The 10823-nt window shown below is 36.9% G+C and overlaps 2 protein-coding genes across 2 annotated transcripts; both read left to right on the top strand.

Moving 5' to 3' along the window:
• Positions 1-1627: 1627 nt before the first annotated feature.
• LOC132183265 (triacylglycerol lipase SDP1-like) lies at positions 1628-6086 on the top strand. Its single transcript, XM_059596665.1, has 4 exons — positions 1628-2026; positions 2293-3723; positions 4717-4860; positions 4985-6086. The coding sequence occupies exons 2-4, from the start codon at positions 2305-2307 to the stop codon at positions 5900-5902; spliced, it is 2481 nt and encodes an 826-aa protein (XP_059452648.1). The 5' UTR covers positions 1628-2026; positions 2293-2304; the 3' UTR covers positions 5903-6086.
• A 1379-nt stretch (positions 6087-7465) lies between these two features.
• LOC132182314 (uncharacterized) lies at positions 7466-10739 on the top strand. Its single transcript, XM_059595523.1, has 5 exons — positions 7466-7894; positions 8229-8350; positions 9705-9796; positions 10428-10514; positions 10612-10739. The coding sequence occupies exons 1-5, from the start codon at positions 7536-7538 to the stop codon at positions 10717-10719; spliced, it is 768 nt and encodes a 255-aa protein (XP_059451506.1). The 5' UTR covers positions 7466-7535; the 3' UTR covers positions 10720-10739.
• Positions 10740-10823: the final 84 nt, after the last annotated feature.

Raw genomic sequence — 10823 nt, 5'->3', positions numbered from 1 at the left:
TATGTGAGGACCAACCCACGTGGACAATAAAACAAAGGGTTTCTACCCTTTGTGTGCAATATAAAAGAAAAGCACCTTGTGATTTTGTGCATACGTGAAAAAGAAATTACACGGAGAAGAAAGAAAGAGTGGCGGCGCAAGGGAGAGAGAGAGAGAGAAAAGAAAAGAAAAAGAAAAAGGGTTTGCCTAACCACATCAATCAGAGATCGGAGGTTCGTTTGTGGTCCAATCTTGATGCAATTCTAGTGTGTTACTCCTGACAATGAAAGCTATGTATTGATTGGTGTCGACCATTGGAATTCCCTTTCAGTCGCTTGGTTGCTAATACCTACTTGGTGAGATATTTCTTTATTCTTGTTGGAATCCACTTTAGGGTGATGAATTTATATTTAATGGAAGAATGCATATATTCTTAATATGGTGATAATCTCTAGATATTTTCTCTGGGGAAGACAATTATAAACTCATTATTGTTGATAGTGGAAGATTTGACTGGATTAAGTGCCATGTTTTTTACATTCGCATTGTAGGGTTTTCCATATAAAAATCTTGGTGTCTTACTTGTGGTTTTGCTTGATTATTATTCTGTTATTATCACTATTTAATTTGCAAAAGGAGGAATAGATTAATTCCGCTGAGTATCTGAAATTGATGTTCATCCCTAACACTTACTGGTCTCTAATACCTCTTCAACATTTCAGTTGATTGGCAACATTTCAGTTCATTTGTTATTATTAAGGGTGGGGAATAAGAACCATTTTTTTGATCATCAAATGTCCTCCCACGAAAGCTTGAGGTTGCAGGGTGAGGAACCAAGAAATCCTACACGATTTTCTTTGTAAAATTTTCTAACAGTAGATTTTCTCGAGAACCAACATTAACTCTCAAAACGATTTCTCTGTTTCTAAAGAGAAAAAGACATAAATCTAAGAACTTACCAATGGTGAAGCAACAGCAAAGGACCATTAGTTTTTTTCGGTGGTTGTCAACAGCACTCGGTAGTAGCGTGGGCAATGGCGTGAGTTTCCTCTTGAATAGGGGGGCGGGTGTTTGTTGATGGACATGTTGAAGAGAATTGGTAAGTGAGATATACTAACTTGTCCATTTTTTTTTTAAGGACACAAAATACTTAATTTATGCCACGCCTTTATAGAAGTTATTATCGTAAAGAAAGATCGGTTATTATCAAAGATCTGATCAATTTAAGAATGGATTGAATTTCCTCCAACCCGGAAAACTGTCATTAAAACCAAAACCGTCCATGTGTGTGTGTTTTTTTTTCCAGGCAACCGTACATGTGTTTGAAAGTGGAGACATTTGCGGCAAACTAAGTTGTTGAGTTTTGGAACTTACTATTTAAAGCGAAGTATAAATAAATATGAAAAAAAAAAAAAAAAAAAAAAAAAACCTAGCCGACTAAATAGAAAACAGAGAATTTGATTTTCCTCTGTTTTCTTTCATTTCTGTATTAACATTTAACCGTTCTTTAAATGGAAAGATTTGACTTTTAATAATTAGAAACATCCAGCAATCAACAAGTTTGACCGCATTCCTTATCCTTCACTTTTTGTAGTTTTATTTATTTATTTTTTCACGAGTTTTCATAATCTTTCTGATTTAGCAAAATTCGGAGTCAGCGCCACGTCCACATCTTTATCTTTTCTCAGAATGCATACACCTGGCTTGTTTAATCCTGTATCAGGAGCCATTTGTTTTCTGGGATTTGTTGGGTTTCTCTTGTAGACATCGTGAAATTTTTTTTTTTTTCTGGGATTTGTTGGGTTTCTCTTGTAGACATCGTGAAATTTTTATTTCTGGGATTCTTGGGTTTCTTTGGGAGGTGTTGAGAGTTTTGGGTTGTGGCATTGCATTTGGCTGTTGATTGGTGGTTGGGAATCAGAGGTGGGATTTGTGTTTTGCTTCGTGGGTTTTATTGGAATTTGAAACGAAGGTTGGAATTTGGAAGGTTGTGCTTAGTTTCCATTGATCAAGTTCTCTGATTCTGAGTGAAGCGTCTGGAATAGAGGTATTTTGATCTCTGGGGTCTTGTGAGTTTCATTATTCATCCTAATTTGGGGGGTCTTTGATTTAGAACCCATTTGGCTGTTGAGTTGGAGGTGGTTGGGAAATTGAGGGTTTGAGATAAAAAAATGTTCTTTGGCATTTCATTTCAGTTATATTTGCTGTAGCTTTTTTGTGCTTATCGATTTTCCTTAAACTTTGTACATTGAGCAAACTCAGCTGTAAGAAAACCAGTCATTTGAACAGTACTTTTTTTTTTTTTATATATAGTTTAACCAGGATATGGATATTAGTAATGAAGCCAGTGTTGATTTTTCTCCAATTGGACCTTCAACCGTTATTGGTAGGACAGTTGCTTTCAGAATTTTATTCTGCAAGTCAATGTCACATTTAAGGTATCAAATATTTGGTGTGGTGCGGCATGTCATCTTCAGATTTAAGGACATTTTCATACCCATGATATCATGGTTGCATCCGAGAAACCCAAAAGGGATATTGGCAATGGTGACAGTAATTTTCTTTTTGTTGAAACGGTACACAAGTGTAAAGCTGAGGGCTGAAATGGCTTATAGGAGGAAGTTTTGGAGAAATATGATGAGAAGTGCATTAACCTATGAGGAGTGGGCTCATGCTGCTAAGATGCTTGATAAAGAGACCCCAAAAATGGACGAATGTGATCTATATGATGAAGAACTGGTTAGGGACAAGCTTAAAGAGCTCCGCCACAGACGCCAGGAGGGATCTTTGAGGGATATTATCTTTTGCATGCGAGCTGATCTTATCAGAAATCTTGGTAATATGTGCAACCCTGAGCTTCACAAGGGTAGGCTTCAAATGCCCAGACTCATAAAGGAATATATCATAGAGGTCTCAACTCAGTTAAGAATGGTTTGTGATTGGGATTCAGAGGAGCTATCGTTAGAAGAGAAGCTTGCTTTTGTAAATGAAACAAGATATGCCTTTGGAAGGACAGCTTTGCTTTTAAGTGGGGGTGCCTCTCTTGGATCTTTTCATGTTGGTGTGGTTAGAACACTGGTAGAGAATAAGCTTTTGCCTAGAATAGTTGCTGGCTCTAGTGTAGGATCCATTATGTGCGCTGTGGTTGCCACTAGATCTTGGCCTGAGCTGCAAAATTTTTTTGAGGATTCTCTGCACTCGTTGCAGTTTTTTGATCAGATGGGTGGGATTTTCACAGTCGTGAAGAGAGTAAAGACACGAGGGGCTGTGCATGAGATCAGGCGGCTGCAGATGATGTTAAGGAATCTAACTAGTAACCTCACATTTCAAGAGGCTTATGATATGACAGGCCGAGTTCTTGGGATAACAGTTTGCTCCCCAAGGAAACATGAGCCGCCTAGATGCCTCAATTACTTGACTTCACCTCATGTCGTAATATGGAGTGCAGTGACTGCTTCTTGTGCCTTTCCTGGCCTCTTTGAGGCTCAGGAACTGATGGCAAAGGATAGAAGTGGAGAGATTGTTCCTTACCATCCACCATTTAATTTTGATCCCGAGGAGGACCCTGGCACACATGTGCGTCGGTGGAGAGATGGTAGCTTGGAGATTGATTTACCTATGATGCAATTAAAAGAACTGTTTAATGTGAATCATTTTATAGTCAGTCAGGCAAATCCTCACATTGCACCACTATTGAGGATGAAGAAATTGGTGGGAGCTTATGGAGGCAATTTTGCTGCCAAGGTATGTGTCTATTGACTTGGAACTTCAATTTGTTTGATCTGTTTTACTCTTGGTTGATGTTTCTGCATCTATCTTCAAGTTTCTGCATTATGTCGTTTATTGCCAACAAAAAAGCTTTATGGAAATGATGGTTCCTTTAATTCCTTCTTTGTCCTTTTCCCTGCCCCTTATCATGTTTCTAATTATTCTCACTAGTAGGACTAAACAAACAAAAATAAACGATTAACACTATGATTTTGGATTTGAAGCGTTTGTGTCATGTACTCTTGTTGGCTGCTGAACTACTGCTTTCAGCCATATTTTCGATGGACTATAGCTGAAATGTGAATTAGTATTCTATCTCCCTTATCTCAGATCTAGGGACTTCACATAATCTCTGTCTCTATGACTATATCTCTAGCTGGAGCAACCATAGGAAGGAAGCCTTCCGACCCAGACCGAAAGAGGCCTATTCTGCTGGTTCGGATTGGGAAGGAGCAGCTCTAGACTCTGGTTCTTGTTAGGAATCAGAATGATTCATCCCTATGCTATGTATGATTCATCGGATTATTCTTATGCATATTTGTTGGGTGACTTAAGATTTTTGGCATATGAAACAATGTATCTGCATGCCGCATGCTTATATATTCCCATCCACCACCCTTCTCGAGACTATATGTCACCTGATTGGAACCACATGAACATAGACTAATTGGCTGATGAGTCCTCGCCTAGTGGTTCTGTATTTTAGTTCTTAAAGTATTGATTAAATGATTAAATTTACTTTTTTTTATTAGTTTAAGCTTTTAGTACAAGTAGAGATTTAACTTGGTATCAGAGCCACAAATAATGAGTTCCAACCATGATTCCACAGTTTAGTTTTCATTTCAATTAAGCTTAAACTTTTAGGATAAGTGGTGATTTAACATCAGTTATGCAATCTGTTATGTCTCTCTCTTTTCTTGGCATTATGGTGAGATGAAAATAACACATCTCATTGTATTAATTGTGTAGCTTGCCCATCTTACCGAGATGGAGGTGAAACATAGATTCAACCAGATGTTGGAACTCGGTTTTCCTCTGAGGGGAATTACCAAGCTGTTTGCCCAAGATTGGGAGGGTGATGTCACCATTGTTATGCCTGCTACGTTTTCTCAGGTACATGCAAAAGTAGGCCTAGCAGCAGTTCTAATGATATAATGGTAAAATTGTGTCAATTGGAGAATTCTTATGATGATGACTAACTAGCGATTTGTTTCCCACTTCTTATATCATCTGCCAGTACTTAAAACTTATACAAAACCCAACTTATGTGGACCTTCAAAAGGCTGCAAACCAAGGGAGGAGGTGCACTTGGGAGAAGCTCTCTGCCATAAAAGCGAACTGTGGCATTGAGCTTGCTCTTGACGAGTGTGTTGCTATTCTCAACCACATGCACAGGCTGAAAAAGAGTGCTGAGAGAGCTGCTGCTTCTTCTTTTCATGGCCTGGCCAACACAGCCAAATTCAATGCTTCAAAAAGAATTCCTTCTTGGAACTGCATTGCACAAGAGATCTCAGTAGGCTCCATTGAAGAAGACCTTCTCACTGAAGCCGCTTCCCCGTTCCATCAAGAAGTTAATGCATCCACGAGAGGACATTCTGGCAAGAATTTGCGTAGCCATGGAAGTGATGGTGAAGCCGAAAATGTTCCTTTCGATTCTTGGACGAGATCAGGTGGGCCCTTGATGAGGACTTTTTCAGCTGATAACTATATTGAATTTATCCAAAATGTGGCCACAGATGCTGAACCGGACAGAAGTTTAACAGCTAACAATCAATTTTTCCATATTCCAAGGGTGACATCACCGGATAGAAGTTCAGAAAGCACAGAGATTGGATATGGAGTTTCTGCAGATGGTTCCAGCATAATGGTAACTGAAGGTGATCTTCTACAACCTGAAAGAATCCGTAATGGGATTGTGTTCAATGTTGTTAAGAAAGAAACCTTAACGAGGTCAAGTAGGAGTCATGATATGGGAAGTTTCAACAATGATGTTCCTGCATCTGTGCAACTTGAATTTCTAGATAAGGAGATGGATGCTAGCTCTACATCTGACTATGGTGATCATAATGTCACTGTGACAAATTGCCCTGAAGGACCAGATCCAGATCCTACTTCCATGGATCATTCTGGCATAGATGATGGTATCAATCACTGACTTGTGGATGGTTAATTTTGAGAACCATTTTTCTTTATTGAATTTGTATAAAATTTGGATGAAGTGATCACTAAATTAGAGTTAATCTGAAAATTAGATTAATTTGTGCCACGTGATACCGATACGCATGTAAATTACGACACAAGTTTGTAAAGAGTTATAGTAAAAGTTGTAGTCACCTCAATGGTCTTTCTTGGATCTATAAGTGCATTTAAAAGTCAATATGAATATTATATCATTGGGGAAGAAGAAAAACCCTCATATTTTTGCATGCTTAGTCAGAATTTTTTCCTCCAAGCAAAATAGACAATGTTCTCATTGGTCCACAAGAAAATAGATTGCTCTAATCTGGTCTGCAGATGATTAACATGTTCCAATTAAAAATAGCCGCGATGATTGACTCTTAAATATTACATTCATGTTCCATTGATTACTATCTTAGGACATGCTTAGTCAGAGTTTCCTCCAAGCAAAATAGACAATGTTATCACTGCTTGGTCTCCAAGAAAATAGATTGCTCAAATCTGGTCTGCAGATGATTAACATGTTCCAATAAAAAAGCTGCGATGGTTGACTCTTAATATTACATTCATGGTCCATTCCACATATTACTAGTTTTCAAGCCAGAAGTTTTCTTTTTCATAATCCTATTCCTACCTTTTCTTGCAGACCACCAGCCATGGCTTTTGATATTATAATCCAAATGTGTCACTGCCACCAACCCAAGCCAAATATTTCTCTTGATTATCTCCTCAATTTCATAATCTTAACTTTTCTTCACATTGGTGGTCAATCTTTTGCATTGCAAGGGATAATGAAACTTTCATGAGAGACGCTCCCACTATAACGCTAACTAAACTTACCCTTAAATATGAAGTGGTACTATTCACCTCATTTTTCAAAAAAATCAACATAAAAACATTTTCACTTTTTATATCATATCATTCACTTTTTATTACTATTTAAAATTTTTTAAAAAAATCACTACAAAATAAAATTTTTTCACTTTTCTATACTAATCATTACTCTCATTTTTTTTCACCAAAAAATGAACAGTATTTGGGCGTGGTGTGTTGTTTACCAAACAACGCTAGAAAACATTGTCCTTGCTGCTATTTGCCAATTTGGTGCATAAAAAATTCTAGACCCAAGCCACAAAAAACAGTCCTTATTGTTATTTGCCATACAATTCTAGTTGAGGACTCCTTTATTGCCTATCTATTATCGCTTAGTCTCTCCAACTTCTTCAAAAGTTGGAAAGAAACTAAGAAAAATATTGGTGCTTTTAAATTTTAATTGCACTTATTATGGATAGCTACAACTAGTTTTATTTGCAGCTTTTTTATTCATTTCCTCTGTTTCGAGGATATCTCATGAAACTGTGGAAATGACTGTAAAAAGGACCTCTTTGAATTGCTGCCAAGGATAGAGTTTTTTTTTTTTATTAGCCTGTTTTGTTTTTAATTTCTTGTTTATCTCATCTATTTTTCTTTTTCCTTAATTAAAAAAAAAAAAAAAACCACACGTCTATGAAAGTCTTGAAACTGAAACTATAAATAGTAGTAACCATGTCGGTAACATCCGAATTCCGAACCATTCATTAATCTAGACAGTTGAACACAGAAACAGCGAGATGAGTTTTCTTGCGGGAAGATTAGCAGGAAAAGAGGGTGCATATTTTTTCCAGGAATCCAAACAAGCCGTAAGCCGACTTGCCCTGAAAAATACAACCCAGAAACCTTCTTCTCTGCCTGGTCCTTCTTCTTCCAACGCGGTTCAGCAAGAAGCCCAAGCGGACGTGCTTCCCGAGGTGCTGAGGCACTCCCTGCCTTCCAAGATTTATTACCAGCCGTCTGATTCTTCGTCCCTATCCACCACCTCCAAGTGGGTTCTTCAGTCGGATCCGAGAAAAGGGTCTTCTTTGTCTGCCGAGGCTTTGAACCCACTAAGGGCTTATCTGTCTCTGCCCCAGGTCACCTTTGGCCCCAAAAGGTCCACCTTTTGTTTCCTTTTAGCTATTTGTTTCTCTTTTGTTTGGTATCTGAGAAAACTTTGGCAGGAGAGAAAAATTGAAATGTTGAAGCTAACAAAGCTGTGAATGGCTTTGTGTAGCTCAGTTTTGTTTTATATGTTATGGCATTTTGGATTTTGAAGGTTAATTTCACCTACCCAGAAAGAAAAATCCTCACGGGAGGTTACTATTGTCCCAAAAAGGTTTTTTTTTTTTTTTTCTTAATTGTTGGCTTTTGGTTTGTCTGGATGCTGGGAAAATGTAGGTAATATGATTGAAATTGAGATTTTTATTTTTGGGTTGACTGTTATGCAGGTGGCAACTGCCCCAAACAGAGCACTCGGTTTCGGCCTCAACAGCAAATGATTTGCGTGAAGATAGGCATGCTCCTATTAATCCCGAAAAGTTGAAGGCTGCAGCTGAAGGGCTTAAACTGGGTAGGCTCTCTCTGTTCTCTCAATGGCCAAATTCTTATCATTTAGTACATACAATTGCTGTTAGAAAAGAATTAATAAACCTTTTGTCTTTTCTATGAAAAACAAATTGAGAAAAAAAAAGAAGCGTATGACGCGTTTGATCATTGAAATCTTAATACAAACTAAGCAAGAATACTGCTTCCACACGAAAACTTGCTTAGAGATGTTAGGAATGTCTCTTAACAAATTTACAAGCCGATATATTCGATATGTTTTATACGGTTCGACAGCATATGGTTGTTTGACGTTGTGCAAAACAGTTCTAAATAGAATTCACCATAGCGTTAATCATATTGTATACTTCATGTTTGAGCTAGAGATCCATGGTTCTTTTATATCATGCCATAATAACTGAGAGTTTATCACCGTGGAGTGGGGAAATTGGCATTTAAATATTATGTAGCATTCAAAATTCAGAATGAAACTGAGCAGTCTTCAGATTTTGGGTTGACAGAGCACCAATTGTTTTTCACAAGGGCTTTTCCATTGATTTGGAGCAGCCACTTTCTTGTACAGTCAATTATTATTCGGAAACCTATCTGTAAAGTTTGGTTTTGATGTTGGATTTGCATGCCCTTGCAATATTTCTTTTATGCATTAGAAATCTTAGGGTCGATTGACTGCCAATATTTCAAATCTTGAAAGTTATTGATTCTTGTGAGTGTTTAAATACACAGGAACTGTAATTCTTGAGAGTTGACAATATTATTGTTCGGATATACTTAGAATTTGAATTTACACCTTATTTTAGACAACATCATATTTAAAGATGCAAACATTGATTGTTGAAAATAAGCTTATACAAAACTCTTTTAGTAGCTACAGACTTAGTAATTTGACAATTATGGATAATCTTTTAAAAATGAAAATTGATAATATTGATAATCAAATCTTTACATGAAACATAAACTTTTTTTTTTTTTTTCCATTTACTAATTCTATGTAGTTATCTTTTCAATGAAAAATTAAATTTGATTGTCGCATTAATAATTCTCATGGAAACAAGATATGCGAGAATTGACATTTCTTACTTAAAAAATGGGAGCTAGATTTCTCGTATTTTATGGAAATTGCAATGTTCATGGGAATTGTATTTCTCAGGAAACTTATCGAATAAATAATCAAACTTCCATGAACTCCCAGGAATGAATGGTTTTCATCATGATTTGCTATGTAACAAACACATTCTTATGACAATTATAAGACTTTGTACTTTATGAAAAAAGGCACTTAGGATCTTCAATTGATTTCTGTATCTAATGGATAACTGACTCAACATCAATATGCCTGGTCTTTTTGTTTTATTTCTTCATAGTTGGGAAGGCATTTGCTGTTGGTACTGTAATTGTATTTGGTGGTGCCACCTTGCTATTTGGACTGGCAGTCTCAAAGCTAGAGCTGCACACTGTAAGTTTACATTTGTCATCCTTATCTCTTAAACTCTCTATTTACTTTGCAGGTATCCTCAGCATGAATTAGTGACAACTTTCATCTGTATACCCTATACGAGCGTATATATACATGTACAAATGTATTGGCAAAGTATTAGTTCTAGTGTGTTCATGACCTGTGAATTGGTTTTGCATGAAATAGGACCCATGTATATGGTTAGCAAGAAGGGAAAGTCGGAAGTTTTAGTCTTTTAGAGGTATCAATGAATGGGAAACACTGTTGTGCAAGTATACACAGATAAACACAATGTTTATGTTCTGACCAACTCAGTAGATTCTACAATTACTGTTTAGATCATTTCCACTTGACATGATTAATTATTTATCTTTGAATATTTGTGTATTCTTTTCTTTATTTGTGTCTTTTATTTTGGGTTCCCACTGCTATTGTCCTGCCTCGGCAATCAGGGGTCAGTATTTAGTTACTTGCTGTATGTGGTATTTTCGTCTTTATCAATGCCTATTGTTCATCCCTTCTAGGAGAAGCTACCTTCCATTTGCCGGCCATTATCTTGCATTAAAATTAGTTACCGTCTTTAAAACTAGGTGATAAAGTTTACATTGAAGTTACTATTTATGTTTAACAGAGTGATGACATTCGAACCAAAGGAAGAGAGCTAGTAGAGCCGAAATTGGAGATGATTAAGGAGCAACTGGTTCCCTTGAAAACCTGGGTATGTCAAATCGGAAGTTCTAGACGGGTTTTTTTCCTATCTTTCATCACCAAGTTTACCTGAATCACAAACTAACCCTAGCGCTTTGATATTGCAGGCTGATAATATGGCAAAGAAATGGCACTTGGAAAGGGAGGACAATATTAAAGAGAAGCCTATCATAAAAGAGCTTTCCAAAATTTGGGGTGCAAAGACATCCAATTGATTTTTCTTTTTCCTTTTTAAGGTTTTTGGGAAAAAGAGGCGGGTGTTGTTGATGTATGTAAATAGTGTTTGAGTGATTGCACCTCTTGCTATGGTTGCAAGGCT

This window comes from Corylus avellana, chromosome ca5, assembly GCF_901000735.1.
Source record: "Corylus avellana chromosome ca5, CavTom2PMs-1.0".
Lineage (NCBI taxonomy): Eukaryota > Viridiplantae > Streptophyta > Magnoliopsida > Fagales > Betulaceae > Corylus > Corylus avellana.
The sequence above is the reverse complement of the archived record's forward strand: the minus strand, read 5'-3'. Positions and strand labels throughout refer to the sequence as shown.